The sequence below is a fragment of the Schistocerca nitens genome, chromosome 4, assembly GCF_023898315.1.
Source record: "Schistocerca nitens isolate TAMUIC-IGC-003100 chromosome 4, iqSchNite1.1, whole genome shotgun sequence".
NCBI classification, from domain to species: Eukaryota; Metazoa; Arthropoda; class Insecta; order Orthoptera; family Acrididae; genus Schistocerca; species Schistocerca nitens.
The window spans coordinates 756005908-756030876 of record NC_064617.1 but is presented as its reverse complement, the minus strand read 5'-3'; the positions used below and the strand labels follow the sequence as shown (position 1 = coordinate 756030876).

General features: G+C 44.8%; 1 protein-coding gene across 2 annotated transcripts in view; it reads left to right on the top strand.

Moving 5' to 3' along the window:
* Positions 1-24969, top strand: part of LOC126253048 (cationic amino acid transporter 2) — a 512658-nt gene that overhangs the window by 438122 nt on the left and 49567 nt on the right. For both annotated transcript variants that reach the window (XM_049954123.1, XM_049954125.1), the window contains 3 exons: positions 6473-6631; positions 6728-6852; positions 23449-23546. In XM_049954123.1, the coding sequence (XP_049810080.1) occupies positions 6473-6631; positions 6728-6852; positions 23449-23546 (382 nt within the window). The remainder of the gene's footprint in view (positions 1-6472; positions 6632-6727; positions 6853-23448; positions 23547-24969) is intronic.

Here is a 24969-nt window from a genome sequence, read left to right as displayed (position 1 = left end):
ATATGTGCGTGTGTGCGAGTGTATACCTGTCCTTTTTTCCCCCTAAGGTAAGTCTTTCCGCTCCCGGGATTGGAACGACTCCTTACCCTCTCCCTTAAAACTCACATCCTTTCGTCTTTCCCTCTCCTTCCCCTCTTTCCTGATGAGGGAACAGTTTGTTGCGAAAGCTTGAATTTTGTGTGTGTGTTTGTGTTTGTTTGTATGTCTATCGATCTGCCAGCGCTTTCGTTCGGTAAGTCACATCATCTTTGCATTTTAAAATGTTAATAAAATTGTGTCACTAGAAATGTCCTGTGCTTGTATGAATTTTTAGGCTATCGAACTTCTTCCCTTACATTTCAATTGTAGATGCAGGCAGTGGACTCACAGTACATGAGTTGTTGTTGTTGTTGTTGTTGTTGTTGTTGTGATCTTCAGTCCTGAGACTGGTTTGATGCAGCTCTCCATGCTACTCTATCCTGTGCAAGCTCCTTCATCTCCCAGTACCTACTGCAACCTACATCCTTCTGAATCTGCTTAGTGTATTCATCTCTTGGTCTCCCTCTATGATTTTTACCCTCCATGCTACACTCCAATGCTAAATTTGTGATCCCTTGATGCCTCAGAACATGTCCTACCAACGGATCCCTTCTTCTAGTCAAGTTGTGCCACAAACTTCTCTTCTCCCCAATCCTATTCAATACCTCCTCATTAGTTACGTGATCTACCCACCTAATCTTCAACATTCTTCTGTAGCACCACATTTCGAAAGCTTCTATTCCCTTCTTGTCCAAACTATTTATCGTCCATGTTTCACTTCCATACATGGCTACACTCCATTCAAATACTTTCAGAAATGACTTCCTGACACTAAAATCTATACTCGATGTTACCAAATTTCTCTTATTCAGAAACGCTTTCCTTGCCATTGCCAGTCTACATTTTATATCCTCTCTACTTCAACCATCATCAGTTATTTTACTCCCTAAATAGCAAAACTCTTTTCCTACTTTAAGTGTCTCATTTCTTAAACTAATTCCCTCAGCATCACCCGACTTAATTTGACTACATTTCATTATCCTCGTTTTGCTTTTGTTGATGTTCATCTTATATCCTCCTTTCAAGACACTGTCCATTTCGTTCAACTGCTCTTCCAAGTCCTTTGCTGCCTCTGACAGAATTACAATGTCATCTGCGAACCTCAAAGTTTTTATTTCTTCTCCATGGATTTTAATACCTACTCCGAATTTTTCTTTTGTTTCCTTTGCTGCTTGCTCAATATACAGATTGAATAACATTGGGGAGAGGCTACAAACCTGTCTCACTCCCTTCCCAACCACTGCTTCCCTTTCATGCCCCTCGACTCTTATAACTGCCATCTGGTTTCTGTACAAATTGTAAATAGCCTTTCGCTCTCTGTATTTTATCCCTGCCACCTTCAAAATTTGAAAGAGAGTATTCCAATCAACATTGTCAAAAGCTTTCTTTAAGTCTACAAATGCTAGAAACGTAGGTTTGCCTTTCCTTAATCTTTTTTCTAAGATAAATCATAAGGTCAGTATTGCCTCATGTGTTCCAACATTTCTACGGAATCCAAACTGATCTTCCCCGAGGTCCGCTTCTACCAGTTTTTCCATTCGTCTGTAAAGAATTTGCGTTAGTATTTTGCAGCTGTGACTTATTAAACTAATAGTTTGGTAATTTTCTCATCTGTCAACACCTGCTTTCTTTGGGATTGGAATTATTATATTCTTGTTGAAGTCTGAGGGTATTTCGCCTGTCTCATACATCTTGCTCACCAGATGGTAGTCTTTTGTAAGGACTGGCTCTCCCAAGGCCGTCAATAGTTATAATGGAATGTTGTCTACTCCCGGGGCCTTGTTTTGACTCAGGTCTTTCAGTGCTATGTCAAACTCTTCACGCAGTATCTTATCTCCCATTTCATCTTCATCTACAGCCTCTTCCATTTCCATAATATTGTCCTGAAGTACATCACCCTTGTATAAACCCTCTATATACTCCTTCCACCTTTCTGCCTTCCCTTCTTTGCTTAGAACTGGGTTTCCAACTGAGCTCTTGATATTCATACAAGTGGCTCTCTTTTCTCCAAAGGTATTATCTTTAATTTTCCTGTAGGCTGTATCTATCTTACCCCTAGTGAGACAAGCCTCTACATCCTTACATTTGTCCTCTAGCCATCCCTGCTTAGCCATTTTGCACTTCCTGTCGATCTCATTTTTGAGACGTTTGTATTCCTTTTTGTCTGCTTCATTTACTGCATTTTTATATTTCCTCCTTTCATCAATTAAATTCAATATTTCTTCTGTTATCCAAGGATTTCTACCAGCCCTCATCTTTTTACCTACTTGATCCTGTGCTGCCTTCACTACTTCATTCCTCAGAGCTACCCATTCTTCTTCTACTGTATTTCTTTCCCCCATTCCTGTCAATTGTTCCCTTATACTGTCCCTGAAACTCTGTACAACCTCTGGTTTAGTCAGTTTATCCAGGTCCCGTCTCCTTAAATTACCACCTTTTTGCAATTTCTTCAGTTTTAATCTACAGTTCATAACCAATAGATTGTGGTCAGAGTCCACATCTGCCACTGGAAATGTCCTAGAAGTTAAAACCTGGTTCCTAAATCTCTGTCTTACCATTATATAATCTATCTGATACCTTTTAGTATCTCCAGGATTCTTTCATGTATACAACCTTCTTTTATGATTCTTGAACTAAGTGTTAGCTATGATTAAGTTATGCTCTGTGCAAAATTCTACCAGACGGCTTCCTCTTTCATTCCTTACCCCCAATCTATATTCACCTACTATGTTTCCTTCTCTCCCTTTTCCTACACTCGAATTCCAGTCACCCATGACAATTAAATTTTCGTCTCCCTTCACTATCTGAATAATTTCTTTTATTTCATCATACATTTCTTCAATTTCTTCATCATCTGCAGAGCTAGTTGGCATATAAACTTCTACTACTGTAGTAGGCATGGGCTTTGTGTCTATCTTGGCCACAATAATGCATTCACTATGCTGTTTGTAGTAGCCTACCTGCAGTCCTATTTTTTATCCTTTATTAAACCTACTCCTGCGTTACCCCTATTTGATTTTGTATTTAAAACCCTGTATTCACCTGACCAGAAGTCTTGTTCCTCCTGCCTCCGAACTTCACTAATTCCCACTATATCTAACTTTAACCTATCCATTTCCCTTTTTAAATTTTCTAACCTACCTGCCCGATTAAGGGATCTGACATTCCACGCTCCGATCCGTAGAACACCAGTTTTCTTTCTCCTGATAACGAAGTCCTCTTGAGTAGTCCCCGCCCGGAGATCCGAATGGGGGACTATTTTACCTCCGGAATATTTTACCCAAGAGGACACCATCATCATTTAATCATACAGTAAAGCTGCATGTCCTCAGGAAAAATTATGGCTGTAGGTTCCCCTTCCTTTCAGCCGTTCGCAGTACCAGCACAGCAAGGCCGTTTTGGTTAATGTTGCAAGGCCAGATCAGTCAATCATCCAGACTGTTGCCCCTGCAACTACTGAAAAGGCTGCTGCCCCTCTTCAGGAACCACATGTTTGTCTGGCCTCTCAACAGATACCCCTCCGTTGTGGTTGCACCTATGGTACGGCTATCTGTATTGTTGAGGCACGCAAGCCTCCCCACCAACGGCAAGGTCCATGGTTCATGGGGGGAGTCGTACATGAGTGTGTGTCATAATTAAGAAAATCCTCCTTACTTGGTTTCATTTCACTTGAATAAAAAATACTTAATACTGGTATCAAATTTTTTCTTATTTTGAAACATGTACGATACAGAACACTCGTAGCCCATCATCCTCCAAATGGCACTTCTCAACAGAACTTCTACCTACAAGAGTGTGAGTAACAAAATCACGTACAAAAAAATGAACGATGGTTTTTTCATTCGTCTGCACCTTACCATGCATTCGTAATTAACATCTTTGCCAATGTTTATGGTCGATCAGTGTTACATTTATTGTTTTGAATAAATTTTAACTTTACGATGTCCTGGGGGTCTTTCATCATGTACCTACACATCACATAACCTAAACAAACCTCCTTGTGTATTGTGCTTACTCTGCTAGCTTGGTACTGCCTTCATTTATATATTGCATGCCTGACCTATTGCAAGAGTCCTATAAGTCTCCAGCTTGTAGTAGAGAAAAGAAAAATAAGCACCTGAGATGATCACAGAATGATCTAAACCTCCAGTTTAGACCTTCCACAAGGCTCCAAACCAGAGGACTGTGACCAACTCTTGGTACAATGATGAAATAGTGAGCTATCCCTCCACCCCATGAACACATGAAGCTTTGTCCCCCAATCCCATTAATTGTCTAAACAAATTGACGATGGCCTCAGAACCATGGTGTACGAGGAGCATTTGAAAAGTCCATGTAAAGTCCAAGAGATTGCACGACTGGTGCGTATCGAGGTCATGTTTAGTTAGTAACATCTTTGGAAAGAATGCACATCAAGTTTCAGCCATATTGGTATATTTTTTTTGTGTCTGGAATTCGTGTGAATCAAGGAAGTTAAGTGATTGTGAAAAAATGGAGGAAAAAGACTTTCATGTGGTGATTAAACTTTACTTTATGAAAGGCAAGACGCCTCAGGAGACTAAAAGGAAGCTTGATAAACATTATGGCAACTCTGCACATTCAATTAGAACAGTTTGCAAGTGGTTTCAAAATTTTCGAAGTGGCCATATGTGCACAAATGATGCTGTACGTTCTGGATGCCCTGTGGAGGTTAAGACTCCAGAAATCATTGATAAAATCCATGATATGGTGATGGATGACAGAAGAATTAGGTGCATGAGATTGCTAGTGCTGTTGGCATCTCGAATGAATGGGTACATAAACATTTGGACATGAGAAAGCTATCCACTAGATGGGTTCTGCCATTGCTCACGCTTGACCAAAAACGGAATCGTGTGTAGTGTTGCAAGGATGGTTTGCAGCTGTTCAGGAAGAATCCACAGGATTTTAAGTGTCATTTCGTCACTGTGCATGAAACATGGAAACATTAATATACTCCTGAGACCAAAGAACAATCTAAACAATGTGTTACCAAAGGAGAATCAGCACCAAAAAAGGCAAAGACCATTCCTTTGACCAGAAAGGTTACGGTGACACTCTTTTGGGATTTGCAGGGGATAATCCTTATTGACTATCTGGAAAAGGGTAAAACTATTACAGGTGAATATTATTCATCATTATTGGACCGTTTGAAAACCAAGCTACAAGAAAAATGCCAGGATTGGACCACTAAGTCCTTTTCCATCACGACAATGCACCAGCACACAACTCAGCAGTTTTGGTCGCAAAATTGTTGGAAATAGGATACCAACTCATTTCACATCCCCCTGTTCTCCAGACTTGGCTTCCTCAGACTACTATTTGTTCCCCAATTTGAAGAAATGGCTGGTGGGACAAAGACTTTATTGAAACGATTGCAGGAACTAATAGCTATTTTGCAGACTTGTACAATTCTTGTTATTCGGAAGGGATCTACAAATTAGAACAGCATTGGATGAGGTGTATAAGTCTAAAAGGAGACTGTCAAAAAATAAAAAAGGTTTACCCTAAACATGTAAGGAGTTTTTATTTTTGCATGGGCTTTTCAAACACACTTGTATGTATAATTTGTGCCACTATGAGTTGTTGTTTGCAGCCGGTTGTTCTCAGTGCATTCAGTAGTTGCCTGTAGAGATGATTTATCTGCATCTTGGATGAGATTTCCTGCCAGACGTACAGAGCTCAAACTGGCTTTCATTTCCAATCTGCCTGTTATTTCCCAGAGGTCCTCTGTTACCTGTGTAATGTTGCAACATTTTAGCCCTCTTTGCTTTCTGGACTTGGGAGGAAAATCAGCTGCTGGCCCTGTGGACAAGGCATTCTGTGCTGACCCCCACCCCTCCAGCTCCAACCCCCCCCCCCCCCCCCCCCGACATACACACTACTTTTTGTCTGAAAGCTTAAATGATAACCAGTCTTTCCATTGTGCCTGTCTGCAACTTAATATCTCCTCTGTGTTGTGTGTAGTGGTCTGTCCTTTTCATATTATTGTCATTCCGTTCTGGAACATTATGAAATATATTCAGTGAAGTAACTTACACCTGATAATAACGTAGCTTCCTGATGATGTAGCAAGATACCTTCCCTCGAACAGAAAACACATTCTGTCTGTGGTAAGTGGTGGGTCTCTTCTACAGGTACAGGGAAATGTACTAACTACTTCGCTGACACTGTTAAGAGTTAACAATAGTCTACAGTGAGAAACATATAGCATGTCTACTCAATATAAAGCTCTGAAACAAACTGTCTTTGACTCCCAGTCCTACAGATATCACACATCAGGACTGCGGCCCTTCGATTTGTGATACTGATGGCACTGACATCCCTACGGGTACAATACGATATGCCTGGCATTAAAAAATATTTTCTTTTTCAGCTGACCCAAATAATTGGAAAATCTTAAAAGAAGATATACCATCTACAGTAACAAATCCAGGAGAGGGTGGATTTTTGCCATTTGGTGTAGCTGGTGTAATGGCTGGAGCAGCAAAATGTTTCTATGGATTTGTGGGTTTTGACTGTGTAGCAACTACAGGTATATTTTCCTAAATAATTTATTTATATACACAATAAGTAAAATACTTTAGTGCAGTAGTTACTATAAAGCTTCAGTAACTTTTATCTCTTTTAGGTGAGGAAGCAAAAAATCCACAGCGGTCTATTCCTATATCAATTGTGATATCACTCGTCATCATATTCTTGTCATACTTTGGTATATCAACAGTGCTGACAATGATGTGGCCATATTATGATCAGGTTGGTTAAAATAGAACTTAAACAAATAACTTAAACAAATAACTTAAAGAGAGAACTTAAAGAGAGAACTCAAAGAGAGTCATAAGATCTGGCACAGTTAGTAGGACAGTTTTGTAATTTGTCAAAATATACTAAGATGTAGCCAATGTTAGTAATTCTGTAACTAATGTTAATTAACAAAAATGTTTTCAGTCAGTTTATTCAGAATATTACTTGGCCATTCTTTGAAGATCAATGGTAAATATAAATCCTAAACATAAACAACATTTTGTAAAATAAATCAAACAATGGAAAATATGGGGTTGAATGTAACAATATTATAAGGAAAGTTGCTACTCACCATGTAGTGGAGATGCTTACCTCTGTCCATATCAAACCCACTAACCACCAGCAATACCTCCACTTTGACAGCTGCCACATGTTCCATATCAAGAAGTCCCTTCCATACAGCCTGTCCGCACATGGTTGTCACATCTGCAGTGATGAGTGATCCCTCTCAAAATTTACCGAGGGTCTGGCTGAAGCCTTCACTGATCATAATTATCTTCCCAACCTTGTACAAAAACAAATCTCTCTTATCTTTCCAGTCTCCCACCACCTCCCGAAGTCCCACCATTTGGCCACAGAGGAGCATACCCTTCATAACTCAGTACCACCTAGGACTGGAGCAACTGAATTACATTGTCTGCCGAGTTTAGACTACCTCTTGTTGTGTCCTGAAATGAAAAATGTCCTGCCCACTATCCTTCCCACCCCTCCCACAGTGGTATTCTGCCACCCACTGAACCTACAAAATATACTCAACCATCCTTACACAACCCCTGCTTCCAAGCCCTTACCTCATGGCCCTTACCCCTGTAATAGACCTAAATGCAAGACCTTTCTCATACATCCTCCCACCACCACGTGCTCCAGACTGGTGACAAACATCACCTATCCTGTCAAAGGTAGGGCTACCTGCGAAACCAGTCATGTGATCTACAAGCTAAGCTGCAACCACTGTGCTGCATTCTATGTGAGCACGAAAACCAACAAGCTGTCTCCCCCCAGGGGGTCCACAACTCTCTTGTGGATACTTGCATAGTGAGCATGGGACTCCGAGCTAATGTGGCCCTCCTTCCTTTCTGGGCTGCATACCTTCCTTTTCCGCATCCTTCCCTCTCCCCCATCTTCGCCCTTCCTCCCCTCACCTCTGGCTCTTTCCTTCCCTTTCTCCCCCTCTGGGAGTATGGTTTATGCCTACGTCTGGAGATGGATGCTCGTAAATGTACCGCATTCTTCGCCTTCTCTGCTTGTATGTCTTCATCCTTCCTTTGTCCTTCTCTTTTCCTTACCTCTTCTCTTTACCCTTTCTCCGCTGCGGGGTTTGAGACCTCTCCTCTTTCCTTTCTGTTTCTTTGTTTTTCCCTTTCTCTTTCTTCCTCCTTGTGCGTGTCTGAAGGCCGACTCACGCATTTTTGTGCGTAGCCGGTGACGGGGTAACGCGTAATTCCCCGCCCCAGGTAGACAGGTAGGACACGTACGTACCCCCTGGTAACGGCCAGGCCCAGGGAGGGGTGATTACCCGAGCTGATACCTTCTGAAAGTGCCGATTGGTTCCTCCACCTGTTTGTCGGGAGGTGTGACCTGAGGTCTGAACAATCACCTAAGGCGGGAGTGCCCTCAGAGAGGGCCCCTACAAGGGAGGAGCGCGTCATCGGAGACGCCGGTAATCATGGGGGATTCTTCCGCAATGGTTTCCTCCTCTTCCACTGTGTCTGCTCACAAGCGTAAGTTCACTGAGTCTCAGCCACAGACAGTTCTTCCATCGTTGCCACAGTTCCTTGTTGTTTCTCGGTCTGACGAAGGACACGACTTCTCCGCGGTCAACCCTTTCATTATTCAGAAAGGTGTCGACGCAATTGCAGGTCCTGTAAAGTCTTGTTTCAGATTACAGAATGGCACCTTGTTGTTAGAAACAGTCAGTGCCCTCCAGGCACAAAAATTGCTGCGTACTTCACTGCTCCACACATCCGTTGTCCGTGTTGAAGTGCACCTCACTTTAAATTCCTCGCGTGGAGTCGTTTATACATGCTCCCTCGATGGATTGTCTGATGAAGAAATTCAGCACTACCTGTCTGACCAGGGCATAACGGCTGTTCATAGAGTTATAAAAAGGGTTGACACGAACATCATTCCAACCCGCACTGTCTTCTTGACATTTGACAAAGTTCAACTCCCATCGAAAATCAAAGCAGGCTATGAGATAATTTCCGTTCGCCCTTACGTCCCAAAACCTACGCGTTGCTATCGGTGTCAGCGGTTCAATCACACCAGCCAATCCTGTTCCAATCCGGCCAAATGTGTTACGTGTGGCAAGGATGCCTATGAGGGTGCTTGTCCATCTCCATCCCCCCCCCTCCTCCCCCTGCGGGTCCGGGGATTAGAATAGGCCCGAGGTATTCCTGCCTGTCGTAAGAGGCGACTAAAAGGAGTCCCTCCCCCTCAAGGGGGTAGTTCGCACCTGCGTCCGGAGACGGACGGTTCCACGACCTCTATTTGCGGTCATTTTGGTTTTTCACTTCTTCTCGTTTCTTTCTTCCTTTGGTTGGTTCCTATCTTTGCTCTTCTCCATCTCACTGTCTTTCTTACTCTTTCCCTTGTCTTCTTCTCCTTGCCTTCTCATTGCCTTCTTCTCCTTGCCTTCTCTGGTCTCCGCCTCGGCGTTTGAGACAGTCTGTCCTCTCTCCCCCTCTCTCTCTCCTTTTTCCTCTTCTTCCTTCCTCCCTGTGCGCGCCTGAAGGCCGACCCACGCGTTCGCATGCGTAGCCGGTGATGGGGTAATGCGTAATTCCCCGCCCTAGGTAGACAAGTAAGGCACGCACGTACCCCCTGGTAAAGGCCAGGCCCAGGGAGGGGTGATTGCCTGAGCTGATACCTTCTGACCATGCCGATTGGTCCCTCCGTCTGTTTCTCGGGAGGTGTGACCTGAGGTGTAAACATTCACCTAAGGTGGAAGTGCCCTCTGAGAGGGTCCCCACAAGGAAGGAGCGCGCCATCGGAGACGCTGGCAATCATGGGGGATTCCTCCGCAATGGATTTTTCTTCTTCTCTCTCGACTTCTGCCCATAAATGGAAACTTGACCAGCCACCAGTGACAAAAGTACTACCGCCTGCCCCACAGTTCCTCGTAGTTTCTCGATCTGAGGATGCCAAGGATTTTTCCTCTGTCAACCCTTTCGTTATCCAGAAGGGCGTAGATGCCATAGCCGGATCTGTCATGTACCAGGTTGCGTAATGGTACTTTGTTACTAGAAACTGAGAGCACCTTCCAGGCACAAGAACTGTTTGGGGCCACACTCCTGTACACGTTCCCTGTCCGTGTGGAGGCTCACTGCACTTTGAATTCGTCTCGTGGTGTGGTATATACTCGATCACTCGACGGATTGACTGACAAGGAGATTCAGTCTTTCCTCGCTGAGCAGGGAGTGACGGCTGTCCATAGGGTCATGCAAAAGGCCAACAATGACCTTGTACCGACCCGGACACTTTTCTTGACCTTTTATAGTGTTGAGCTGCCGTCGCGTATCAAAGCGGGCTACGAGGTTATTTCTGTTCGCCCCTAAGTCCTGACATCTACGCGCTGCTACCAATGTCAGCGTTTTAATCACACTCACCAGTCTTGTTCCAATGCGGCTAAATGTGTCACTTGTGGCAGGGATGCCCATGAGGGTGACTGTCCACCTCCGTCTCCTCGTTGTGTGAACTGTCAGGGTGACCATGCAGCATCCTCCCGTGACTGTGCCATCTACAAGGAAGAACGCTGTATCCAAGAAATTCGGGTCAAAGAGAAAGTGTCCACCTCGGCTGCTCGCAAGCTATTTGCTAGTAGGAAGCCCACGCTGCTCCCAGTGGGAAAATACAGTACTGTCCTTGCCTCTCCTCGGACTACCAGGGAGGTGGCGACGCAGACATGCAATCTGACCTTCAGCACCACGGTCGTCCATTCGGCCAGTGCTAAGATCGCGTGGTCGACGTCTCCTCTTCGTCCCGTCACCCCTCCAACACAAGCACCTTCATCAGCTTCTGCCAAGACGAAGACCCAGAAGTCAGATTCACGGGCCTTCAAGAAGGAACCGTCCCGTGCAGACTTCCTATGTACCTCGACCTCCCAGCCGTCGACCAGTACTTCCACTAAAAGACATTCCAAGAAGGCTCATAGGAAGCACAGTTCTCCTTCTCTGCCACGGCGCATTTCTTTTCCTGCGCCACCCAGCGGTTGCCGCCCCAGGCCGTCATCCGTTTCGCCTGGCCACACCGCTGGTAGCTGAACATCTGGCCATCCACCAGCGGAGGAAGCTCCTCCTCCCGGCCATCTTAACGAGATGGCCGATGAACCTATAGAACCAATGGACGATGACTGTCCGCCTACTGATAGCGGCGGCAGTACTCGCTCGAAGCCAGGCCATCAGCGGCCTTCGAGGTGACCCCTTCTTTCATCTTCCTTTTCTTCTCACGATGGCACTTATTCACTGGAATGTTTACAGCATTTGCTCCAACCGAGAGGACTTGAAGTTGCTGCTCCGCTTGCACTGTCTGCTCGTCGTAGCCCTCCAGGAAACAAAGCTACGCCCATGCGATCACATTGCCTTGGCACACTACACCTCTGTGCGTTTTGACCTACCCCCTGTGGTAGGTATTCCGGCTCATGGAGGGGTTATGTTGCTGGTCCGGGATGATATTTACTACGATCCCATCACATTGCACACCAGCCTGCAGGCAGTTGCCGTCCGAATTACTCTCCCCACTTTTACATTTTCTATTTGTACCGTTTACACTCCATCGTCGTCTGCCGTTACCAGGGCAGACATGATGCAACTTATTGCTCAGCTACCTGCACCATTTTTGTTAACTGGAGACTTCAATGCCCACCATCCCCTTTGGGGCTCTCCAGCATCCTGCCTGAGGGGCTCCCTGTTAGCAGACCTTTTCAATCAGCTCAATCTTGTCTGCCTCAATACTGGCGCCCCTACTTTTCTTTCGGACACATCTCATACCTATTCCCATTTAGACCTCTCTATATGTACTACCCAAGTTGCACGCCGATTTGAGTGGTATGCGCTTTCTGATACATATTCGAGGAACCACTTCCCGTGTGTCATCCATCTCCTGCATCATACCCCCTCTCCATGCTCAGCTAGTTGGAACATCTCCAAAGCAGACTGGGGGCTCTTCTCTTCCAGGGCGACCTTTCAGGATCAAACCTTCACAAGCTGCAATAGTCAGGTCGCACACCTCACGGAAGTCATTCTCACTGAAGCTGAATATTCCATCCCTCACACTACTTCTTCTTCTCCACGTCACGTACCGGTCCCCTGGTGGACCGCAGCATGTAGAGACGCTTTACGTGCTCGTCGACATGCTTTACGCACCTTTAAACGCCACCCTACAGTGGCGAATTGTATCACTTATAAACAATTACGTGCGCAGTGCCGTCGTATTATTAAAGAAAGCAAGAAAGCCAGCTGGGCTGCTTTCACAAGCACCTTCAACAGTTTTACTCCTTCTTCTGTTGTCTGGGGTAGCCTGCGCCATCTATCTGGCACTAAGATCCACTCACCAGTTTCTGGCTTGACGGTCGCGAGTGACGTCCTTGTAGCACCTGAGGATATCTCCAATGCCTTCGACCGCTTTTTCGCAGAGGTTTCGAGCTCCGCTCATTACCACCCTGCCTTCCTCCCCCGAAAACAGGCAGAGGAGGCTAGGCCACCTAACTTCCGCTCCTCGAATCAAAGTTATAATGCCCCTTTCACCATGCGGGAATTCGAAAATGCACTTGCCCGGTCATGGTCCTCTGCTCCAGGGCCTGATTCTATTCATATTCAGATGCTGAAGAACCTTTCTCCTGCGAGTAAAGGTTTCCTTCTTTGTACTTATAATCGCATCTGGATTGAGGGACATGTTGCCACATGCTGGTGTGAGTCTATTGTTGTACAGATTCCTAAGCTGGGGAAGGACAAGCACTTGCCTTCCAGTTATCGACCCATCTCGCTTACCAGCTGTGTCTGTAAGGTGATGGAGCGAATGGTTAATTCTCGTTTGGTTTGGCTGCTCGAATCTCGACGCCTACTTACCAATGTACAATGTGGATTTCGTAGGCGCCGCTCTGCTGTTGACCATCTGGTTACCTTGTCGACCTTCATTATGAATAACTTCTTGCGGAAGCGCCCGACCGCGGCTGTGTTCTTTGATTTGGAGAAGGCTTACGACACCTGTTGGAGGGCGGGCATTCTCCGCACCATGCATACATGGGGCCTTCGCGGTCGCCTCCCTCTTTTTATTCATTCCTTTTTAATGGATCGACAGTTCAGGGTATGTGTGGGTTCTGTCCTGTCGGACACCTTTCGCCAGGAGAATGGGGTGCCACAGGGCTCAGTTTTGAGCGTCGCTCTCTTCGCCATAGCGATCAATCCAATAATGGATTGCCTCCCAGCTGATGTATCAGGCTCCCTTTTCGTGGACGATTTTACCATCTACTGCAGCGCGCAGTTTACATGTTTCCTGGAGTGCTGTCTTCAGCATTCTCTTGACCAACTTCTCTCCTGGAGTGTCGCCAATGGCTTCCGTTTTTCTGGCGCTACAAAGAGTTTCTCCCACCATCCTTACGACTCAGTCCCGTTGCTCTGCCATTCGTGGAGACAACAAAATTTTTAGGTCTTACATTTGACAGGAAACTTAGCTGGTCTCCACATGTGTCATATTTGGCTGCCCGTTGTACCCGTTCTCTAAATGTCCTCCGTGTGCTCAGTGGTATGTCGTGGGGAGCGGATCGAACCGTTCTACTTCGCCTATATCGGTCGATCGTCTGCTCAAAGCTGGATTATGGGAGCTTCGTATACTCCTCTGCACGGCCGTCCATCTTACGCCGCCTCAACTCCATCCAACATCGGGGTTTACGTCTTGCGATCAGATCATTTTATACTAGTCCCGTCGAGAGTCTTCATGCTGAAGCCGGTGAATTGCCACTGCACTACCGGCGTGATATACTGCTTTGTAGGTATGCCTGTCGGCTACTGTCAATGCCCGACCACCCGTCTTATCGTTCCTTTTTTGACGACTCTCTAGATCGACAATACGGGTTGTATGTCTCTGCCCTGCTACCCTCTGGAGTTCGCTTTCGTCGCCTCCTTCAACACCTTGATTTTTCTCTCCCTGCAACCTTTAGAGTAGGCGAGAGCCACACGCCACCTTGGCTCCAGGCTCAGGTTCGCTGTCACCTTGACCTCAGCTCGCTCCCAAAGGAGGTTATCCCCGGTTCGGTATACCACTCCCGTTTTGTCAAACTTCGTTCAAAGTTCATTAATATGACCTTCATTTATACAGATGGCTCTAAGACCAATGACGGGATCAGTTGTTCTTTTATTGTCAGGGCACAAAGTTTCAAATACCGGTTCCATGGCCATTGTTCGGTCTTCACAGCTGAGCTCTTTGCCCTCTACCAGGCTGTTCCTTACATCTGCCGCCACCGACATTCTGCTTATGTCATCTGCTCCGATTCCCTGAGTGCCATCCACAGCCTCAGTGATCCGTATCAGGTTCACCCTTTCGTGCACCGGATCCAACGCTCTCTTCAGCAGCTGGTGGACGACGGTTCTCCGGTTCGCTTTATGTGGGTTCCTGGCCATGTCTGTATCCCTGGGAATGAAGCTGCAGATGCCGCGGCCAAGGCTGCGGTCCTCCAGCCTCGGAAAGCTTCTTGTTGTGTCCTTTCATCAGATTGTAGCAGGGTCATTTGTCGGCGCATTTTATCGCTGTGGCATGCCGATTGTGCTGCCCTTATGGACAACAAGCTTCGGGCCTTGAAACCTCTTCCCGCGGCTTGGACGTCCTCCTCACGCCCCTCTCTGCAGGAGGAGGTAGTTTTGGCCCGGTTACGAATTGGACACTGCCAGTTCAGCCATCGCCATCTGCTGACGGCTGTGCCGGCGCCGTTCTGCCCATGTGGGCAATTGCTGACGGTCCGCCACATTTTAACGTCCTGTCCAGATTTTATTACACTGCATCTTGATCTTGGCCTGCCATGTACTCTCGATGCCATTTTAGCGGATGACACAGGAGCAGCTGCTCGCATTCTTCGTTTTATCAACTTGACGAACCTGTCTAAGGACATTTGATTATGCTGTTTTTTAATCCTATGCCCGTCGATCTTTTATCGTGTTTTCCTTTTTAGTTGCTGTTTTAAACTTGTGCCTCGCGGTGCATTCCTAACGTAGTCTGGGCGCTAATGACCATTGAAGTTGTGCGCCCTACAACCACAAAAAAAAATCTCCATCCCCTTGCTGCATCAACTGTATGGGTAACCACACTACTTCCTCTCGTGATTACCCCGTTTTTAAGGACGAAAAGCTCATCCAGGAAATCAGAGTGAAGGAAAAGGTTTCGGCCTTTGCTGCTCAAAAATTATTCGCCAGTCGACAGCCCACCGTGCCTCAGACAGGAAAATACAGCACTGTCCTTGCTTCTCCTCGGCCAACAAAAGAGGCCGTCACACAGACTTGCGACCTCACCTTTAGTGCCACGGTCGTCAGATCGGCCAGCGCAAAGATCGCCCGTTCAACCTCACCACTTTCGCTTGCCCACACTCTGGCTCACCCTTCGTCGGTTTCTGCTAAATCTCGAGCCCAAAAGTCAGACACCAAGACTTTGAAAAAAGAGCATACTCATGAAGATATTTTACGTACCCGAACTTCACAACCATCGGTTCCTCCTTCTTCTAAGCATCATATTTCCAAGAAGGCTACAAAGAAATCCAGTTCATCTCCTTCTCCGCCAAGGCGTGTCCCATCTACAGCACCACCTGGCGGAAATCGCCCTCGGCCGTCTTCTGTGTCGCCGAGGCGCACTGCTGGCGGCCGATCAACCGGCCGATCGCTGGTGGCAGGAGCTGCTCCTGAACAACCTATGGATCAGGATCTTCTGCCTTCGGCTGAATGCCATTCCATGCTGTCGGTTGCAAGCTCTGAGCAGTTGTTGAGTTGACAGCAACTTTGGTCACATTCCTCCTTTTTCTGTTCACCCCATGTCCGTTATCCACTGGAATATCTGCGGCATTCGAGCCAATCGGGATAAATTGTCGATCCTCTTACAATCCTACTCGCCGGTCATCTTCTGTCTTCAGGAAACAAAGCTGCGTCCCCATGACCACTTTGTTCTCCCTCATTTTCAGTCCGTCCGATATGATCTCCCCTCTGTTGCAGGCACTCCAGCACATGGAGGACTCATGATTCTTCTCCATGATACTCTCCATTATCACCCAATCCACTTAAACACTTCCTTCCAAGCTGTCGCTGTCCATCTTTCCCTTTCTGGATACACGTTCTCTCTTTGTACTGTATACATTCCATCGTCCACACCAATGGCACGAGCTGATCTCCTTCATCTTCTTGATCAGCTTCCACCCCTCTATTTGCTGGTTGGGGACTTCAATGCCCACCACCCGCTTTGGGGATCTCCACATCCTTGTCCACATGGCTCACTATTGCTAGACATCTTCCACCAAGCGGATCTAGTTTGCCTCAACACTGGGGTCCCTACATTTTTGTCTGCCTCCACGACAAATTTATCTCATTTGGACCTTGCGGTCGGTACTGTTCCGCTAGCTTGGCGCTTCGAATGGTTCGCCCTTAATACACACTCGAGTGACCACTTTCCATGTGTCCTTTGATTGCAGCCTCAACTGCCATATATGAGCCCGCGACGCTGGAAGTTTGCCGAAGCCGATTGGACACTTTTTTCGTCTCTAGTGACATTCGATGACCGTCACTTTCCCAGCGTCGACGATGAGGTCACACATATTACCGACGTTATTCTTACAGCTGTGGAACATTCAATACCATGCACCTCCGAATTGCCCCGGCGCCCCCCAGTTCCTTGGTGAAACGAGGCATGCCGTAACGCAATACGCGAGCGGCGACGTGTTCTTCGCGTTTTCCGCCACCATCCTACTTTGGCCCACTGTATCCGCTATAAGCAGTTCCGTGCGCGATGCCGTCATGTCATCCGCAATAGCAAGAAGGCAAGCTGGAAATTCTTTATTAGCTCATTTAACACCTTCACTCCCTCCTCGGAAATTTGGAGTCGGCTTCGACGGTTCTCAGGCGCGCCTAGTTTCTCCCCGGTCTCTGGGCTCACTGTCGCGCATGATACATTAGTGGACCCCGTCGCAATTTCTAACTCATTGGGTCAGCACTTTGCTGAGATTTCGAGCTCTTCAAATTACACGCCAGCATTTCTCCCGAAGAAACGTGCAGCGGAAGTGCGACATCTTGCTTTCTCCTCTCAAAATCGCGAAAACTACAATACTGTTTCCTCCATGCAGGAACTCCAACATGCACTCTCTTCTTCTCGCTCCTCTGCCCCAGGACCGGATGGTATCCACGTCCAAATGTTGCTGCATTTATCAACCCACAGTCTGCGTTACCTCCTTCGCCTTTATAATTGAATTTGGACCGACAGTACTTTTCCCAGACGATGGCGGGAAGCTATCATCGTTCCTGTTCCGAAACCTGGAAAGGACAAACATCTCCCCTCTAGCTATTGCCCCATTTCTCTAACGAGTAGTGTGTGTAAGGTTTTGGAGCGTATGGTGAATTACCGTTTAGCTTGGTGGCTGGAATCCCGCAGTCTTTTAACACCTGCCCAATGGGGATTCCAAAAGCATCGTTCTGCAGTTGACCATCTTGTTGCTCTCTCCACTTATATCATGAACAATTTTCTCTGGAAACGCCAAACGGTAGCAATATTTTTTGATCTGGAGAGAGCATACGATACCTGTTGGAGGACAGGCATCCTCCGCACACTGTTCTCTTGGTGCTTTCGAGGTCGGTTGCCCCTTTTTCTTCGCGAATTTATGGCAGAGCGCACATTTAAGGTGCGGGTGAACACTACTCTCTCCCGTACCTTCTCCCAAGAGAACGATGTACCCCAGGGCTCCGTGCTGAGTGTTGTACTGTTTGCCATTGCCATAAATCCAATTATGGATTGTCTCCTTCCTGATGTCTCGGGCTCCCTCTTTGTGGACGATTTTGCGATCTACTACAGCTCTCAATGGACCAGCCTTCTTAAACGACGTCTTCAAGGATGTCTCGATCGCCTCCACTCTTGGAGCATCGAAACCGGCTTCCGTTTTTCTCCCAGTAAGACCGTTTGTGTTAATTTTTGGCGACGTAAGGAGTTTCTTCCGCCCTCCTTACATCTAGGTCCTGTCAACCTTCCGTTTTCAGACGTCGCTAAATTCTTGGGTCTTATGTTTGACAGAAAACTGTGCTGGTCCTCCCACGTTTCCTATCTTTCGGCTCGTTGTCTGTGATCCCTCAACACCCTCCGTGTCCTGAATGGTACCTCCTGGGGAGCGGACAGAGTGGTCCTTCTCCGCCTCTATCGCGCCTTAGTGCGCTCGAAATTGGACTATGGAAGCATAGTCTACTCCTCTGCTCGGCCGTCTATTCTTCGGCGTCTCGACTCTATCCACCACTGTGGATTACGTTTAGTGTCTGGAGATTTTTACACCAGCCCTGTGGAAAGCCTTTATGCTGAGACTGCTGAACCTCTGCTGTCCAATTGGCGAGCAGTCCTTCTGAGTCGTTATCTAGCCATCTGTCTTCCATGCCTGCTAATCCAGCCCATGACATTTTTTTCGACGCCTCCTTTGATGTAGGGTATGCAGGCCGCCCCTCCTCCCTACTACCACTGGGAGTCCGCTTCCGTCAACTGCTCCATTCTCTTTCCTTCCGCTTTCCTAAAACCTTCTTGACAACTTGGGGTACACCACCGCCTTGGCTCCGTCCCCGGATCTGCCTACTCCGTGACCTTTGTCGATTTCCCAAGGATGGTACCCCTTCACTTGTTTATCGTCGGGCATTTGCTGCTCTATGTACACAAATGACAGAAGCCACATTTATTTACACCGATGGCTCGAAAACATCGTTAGGTGTAGGGAGTGCCTATATTGTTGGCGACACCCCAAATCACTTTCGGCTTCCCGACCAGTGTTCGGTTTATATTGCGGAGCTTTACGCTGTTCTCCAGTCTGTCCACTACATCCACCGCCATCAGCAGATACAGTACGTTATCTGCTCGGATTCTCTCAGCTCTCTCCTCAGTCTCCAAGCTCTTTACCCTGTGCACCCTCTGGTCCACCGGATTCAGGACTGTCTGCGCTTGCTCCAACTGGGGGGCGTCTCGGTGGTGTTCCTCTGGCTCCCGGGACACATTGGTATCTGTGGAAATGAGGCGGCCGAAATAGCAGCCAAGGCTGCCGTCTCTCTTCTTCGGTCAGCTATTCGCATGATTCCCTTCGCCGATCTACGGAGCATTTTATGTCATCGTGTTGGTTTTTTATGGCACGCACATTGGTCGACACTTCCCCATAGTAAATTGTGGGACGTGAAAGCTCTTCCTTGTGCTTGGATCTCTTCCTCCCGAACGCGTCGTCAGGAGGAGGTAATTTTAACTAGACTCCGGATAGGGCATCAACATCTTTTAAGCGGAGATCCTCCCCCACTCTGTCCCCACTGCTCTCAGCTGTGGACGGTAAGACACCTTTTAATTGAGTGCCCCTATTTTACTCCGTTGTGCGCCCGTCTACAGCTGTCGCCTGATATATCGTCCATTTTAGCAGATGACACGTGCTCGGCCGATTGCGTTCTCGAGTTTATTAGTGCCAGTGAAATGACATCAGTCATTTGAAGCTTTTTTTTGGGGACAACCAACCCCTTTCTGTAGTGGATTTTTAAGCCTTCCTTCTGCTTTTAGTTTCTCCAATTTTATGACTTTCGTTCCCATTGCTGCTGGTTTCCATTTTCGGTTTTTTACTGTTTCCTAAGTCACGGACCGGGCACTAATGACCATAGCAGTTTTGCGCCCAAAAAAAAAAAAAAAAACAAACGAGCTGTCTGTCTGCATGAATGGTCACCGACAAACTCTGGCCAAGAAACAAGTGGACTACCCTGTTGCTGAGCATGCTGCCAAACATGACACCCTTCATTTCAATGACTGCTTCACTCCCTGTGCCATATCAGTCCTCTCACCAACACCAGTGTTTCTGAATTGCATAGGTGGGAACTTTCCCTGCTGTACATCCTATGTTCCTGTAACACTCCTGGCCTCAACCTTCGTTAGTCACTGTCATCACTCATCCAGCCCCTTCCCTGTTCCCATTCCAGCACTACACAACTGTCATTCCACCATAACACCCAGTCTTTTTCTCTCCTTTTCTGCTATTTCCCTCCCCCACCCCATCTCTTGCCTGCCCTCCATCTAACCTACAGCACTTCACTGTCCGCCACCCCTGCCATACTATCCCTCCCCATCCCTGCCCACAGTCTCCTCCTTACCCCCACCCAGTTGCCACTCCCATCACACACCAGTACTGCTGCTTGCAGTGTGGTTTCAGTTGCCTGAGGCTGCAGTCAAAGGTTTGCGTGTCGTCTATTGTTGACGAAGGCCTTACCGGCCAAAAGCTTTATTTTTCACAGTCTTTTTGTTGTGCGCATCTGTGACTCAGCATCTCTGCTATATGGTTAGTAGCAACTTTCCTTTTCATAATATCTTTACTTAGATAAAATAAAATGTCTATACATACCAAGCAGCAACAATCACACGTGCAGACAAGAGATGAGAGAAACACCAGCTTTTGGACCAGGTTTCTTATTTGGAGAAACAAAAGACTTAGTGTAGTATAATTATACAGAGACTAGCTAATTCAGTTACTCTGAGCTCTTTCTAAAAATAGATATAAAAGAGTAGAGCAAGAGAGAAATAAATAATGAAGTAAAGGCAGGAGATAAAATTTGAGAAATGGATAAATGATCGTTACCAACCATTTGTTGAAAATTTTGCCAATATTGACAAAGGCTGAACAGCAAGTGCACATTGGTTGGTCTGCAGCTCTGATCTCACAAGGGCATATGATGCAGTATATCCTTCTAGCACTGTGGTTGTAATAGAGGCTGGAGGGTTGATAGGGTCACAGGATGAGAAGGTCTAATGAACATAGTGTTGGTGGTGGCAAGTGAACGCAGTGCTTTAGTGGTCCACCTGCTAAAAACTATTAGCCAAGGAGAACAAGTAGGTTGTTATATTTCAGTCCAGGTTAGTACTGGAAAGAGAAGTGACACTTTTTAAAATGAATGCCTAATGTGTGACATTGGAAATCTGTTCATGGACTAGGTAAAGCTTTACACATGTTTGGAACAATTTTTATAATAGTTTAAAATATCTGGCTAAACTATGACTATCACCAGATGGAAGAAATAGAGAAAAGGGAAGGAAGGGGTATGGGATTGAGGGAGGTTGAGAGTAATGCAGATATTTTGTGCTTTTGTAGCATGAAGAGATTTTGTTGAGTGAATTAGTTAAATCTTCCACTAAATAATAAGGATTAGAGGTGTGTGTGTGTGTGTGTGTGTGTGTGTGTGTGTGTGTGTGTACTCACATAAACTGACAGTGACAGAATATTGTGAAATAATATATGGCTATCTGGTTTTGCAATCTTAAATTTCTTCTGATGCAGAAAATAGAGGGTGAGGATGAAGAAAAGTTTTAGACTTCAGGGGAGCATCATCGTGTCACTCAGGGAAAACACACAATAAATCTGCTTCAAATGTGCAGGACATTTAGTGTTGTCAAGATGTTTATCAGGGAATATAGTAATTAAAGCAGGAAGTATTATGCCATCACTGAGGAAAATATATGCAGGAGCCAGAAGATATGACAGTTAGTAGCGGGTGCAAAGTTTTGACGACTTGCATATTCTTCTCTTTTTTCCAGGCAACTAAGTTTACTTTGACTTTCCTTATTACCTAGAAAAGTTGGACTATGTTTTATGATGAAAGTAGGCGTATAATACAATAACATCTAAAACACTTTATCTGTATCAGAAACTTTTGTTAACTACTATGTACCTTATTTGTTTGATTTTTATTCCTTTCATGTATCACATTTTAGTGCTGTTGTCTAAATATCAATTTTCTCATCTGTAGCTATATACATGACTTATTCTGTTTGATTATCTCCTTTAGCTTGGGCTTCTTGCATTTTGTCATCTATAATTCTCTTTTCTTCATATCCAGTAATGGCATTTTTTAGTCTGTTCATATTATTTACACTCAGTTACTAACAAATTTAGATATTTTTATGAATCCTTCTTACTTTTTTCTATGAGGGTCATTCAAGAAGACCTTAGAAACAGATAAAAGTAAAAACAAATTATTTTGAGAAAATAATATATTTTTCATTATAATCTCCTTTAAATTAATATACTTTTTGAATTATTGCTCCAACTATTTTAAACCATCCGAAAAGTATGAATTCAGAAGGCTGTAAAACGTGCATCTGCTTGGGTGATGACACAATTTGATGTGAACCATCCACTGAGCCATTTTTTAAAGTTAGGAAAAAGATCACTGGAGGGCCAAATCTGGTGAATGTGGTGGATATTTCAACAATTCAAACTTTAATTACATAATTCTGGCTATTGAAACTGCATTTTTGTAATGGAAGAAGATCTTTTTCTTTTTCAAATGAGGATGTTTTATCTTGATTTCTTCATTTAACTGGTCCAATAACAACACGCAACACTCCCCATTCATTGTATTTGTATTTCTTTATTCACCCCGTAAATCATGATGAAGTATGTAGTTTCTACAAATGATACTGGATGTTTGTTCCTGTTCCAAGTAACTGGCATAGATGATTCCTTGCACACCCCAAAAAACTGTGGCCATCATCTCAGGATCTTTGCAGTCTTTGGAGCCCATATGCCTTTGAAAACCTACTGTTTCGATTGTTTCTTAGTCTCTTGGAGTGTGGCAGTGTATCCATGTTTTGCCCACAGTTCATTATCGACACACAAATCCAGTAGGGTTTCACTGGGAAAATGCCAAAGTCACCTCAGCATCAACCATTCAGTTTCATTTATTCCTTGAGAGCAAATGTGGCATCCATTATGCAGAAATTTTTTTATCCAATGTTTTGTGCAAAATTGAAAACACTATATCTTGTGATATGCATGTGGCTTCAACTATTTCATGAACTTCAATTCCTTGATAACTCAAAACCTTATCAGGGATTTTTTCAATAATTTTGGGGATGGTCACTTCCACTGGATATTCTGAATGCTGTTTGTATTTTGTGGATGTATAGCCACATTTAAACTCATTTACTCAGTTGCAAACAGCTGCAAACACAGGGATAGACATATTGTGAACTTCACCCAACTCAGCTTTGATCTGTTTTGGTGTTCAGTCTTTTAAATAGAAGTTTTTAATCACCACTTGAAATTCACTTTTGTCCGTGTTGGAAAATAAATGTGAGCTTGTTGCTTCAGTCAACTGAGACAATGAAACCACATGATGGGTACAGCTGTGACCTCACCTGCCTTCTACTGACAGATATCACCTACTACCAGAAAACTTTAGTTGCTATGAGTGCTATCTGTTGGACTTCCTAAGGACTTACTGAATGACCCTCATTGTTCTCCTTGTAAATACTGGTTGCAGACATATTCCTTTTTTGTCTGAGAAAATTGTGCATAATGTTAATTGTTGTTCTGATTAGGATCCACATGCCCCTCTGCCATATGTGTTCAACCAAGTTGGATGGCCAGCAATTATGTGGATTGTGACTGCTGGAGCTGTCTTTGCTCTATGCACTAGGTAAGTGGATCCACCTTGCAGTAAAATCATGGTAGGTGTAAAAAGCACAATTTTAGGGCAATAAATAGGGGGGGGAGGGGAGGAGTGGATGGACAGGAAGGGAAGGGCATCAGGGATGATTCCTGTGGGAGTAGCTTACCTCTTGCCCGTGGATCATATTCCTGTGAAAAACTCACATACAATGTCTTTTTCCATGCATACATCAATCCATCACATCCTGTTCTAGACATGCCATTGGCATGTTGTACCCCATCAGAAGCAGGAATATTTGTAAGAGTAAAAAATATCATGTAACCGTTTTACTGCCTCCAGTTTATTTATCAATATGACCTTGAAAGAAATGTCCACTTGTACAAAATAGCCACCATCAGATTATGGTCAGATGCAAACTTGAGCACTCAGTTGTATGTCAGAATCCAGTCAACCTCAGTTGCTATCAATCTTTTCTCCATTTCTCTATTCATGTATGTACTTATTATTATATGTATCTTGAACTTCACTTCACAAAACCCGAATTATGCTGTTTTGAACAATTAAAAGCTATCCAAAAGTACCATAACCAGATGTTTATATTTGTTAATTAAATAAAACATAGAATGAATGTTCCTTATACCAAATGGATTACATACTAAAATGTAGTCAGTTTGACATCTTCAACTTAGAATAATTAGCAGACCAAATTTAGTAAATTTTGTATTTCCAGTTATTCTATGCAGTAAGGTCTGAGGTAATTTCATTAACACCAGTAAATTATTTCAAGAGAGCAGTAACAACACTGGAAAAATAAATAAAATCATAGCTTGACCTTTGTAACAAATTTTTCGTGTTAAATTTTAATGCTGGGTAACTGCAAACTGCACTACAAATTTGTTCTTATCAGCTCTGCCTTGTCCATTGCAAACTTCATAGCTCAACTTAGTCACTGAAGAGGAGATTTCTAATGCTTGTTTGTATTCAATCTCTTTATGAACAATGTTTAGGATACAAGATTTATTTTATCACCATTGATTGTGTATATTTATAGTTTTTAATGCTGAGCACTCCGATTTAATAATAATAATAATAATAATAATAATAATATCAAACATCCCAGAGTAAACAAACAAAGAACAACACGCACCAATTAAACAATCAGAGGAAAACGAAATCTTAAGACAGCCACCAGAACAAGCACAAATAGAACACGAAGTGACACAGATGTTAGATATAGAAGAAAAATTTCAGCTAACATATATAGAATACAAAGACACAAATACAGACATTAGACCATTCTTGCATAGACCACCAAATAACCCACAAGTCGAAACAACAATAAAAACTATCAACACAATCATACACAACAAAATAAATGAAAACACAACTATGGAAGAGTTACAACTACTAGTTTATATAGGAGCACTCACTACACTAAATATACACACTA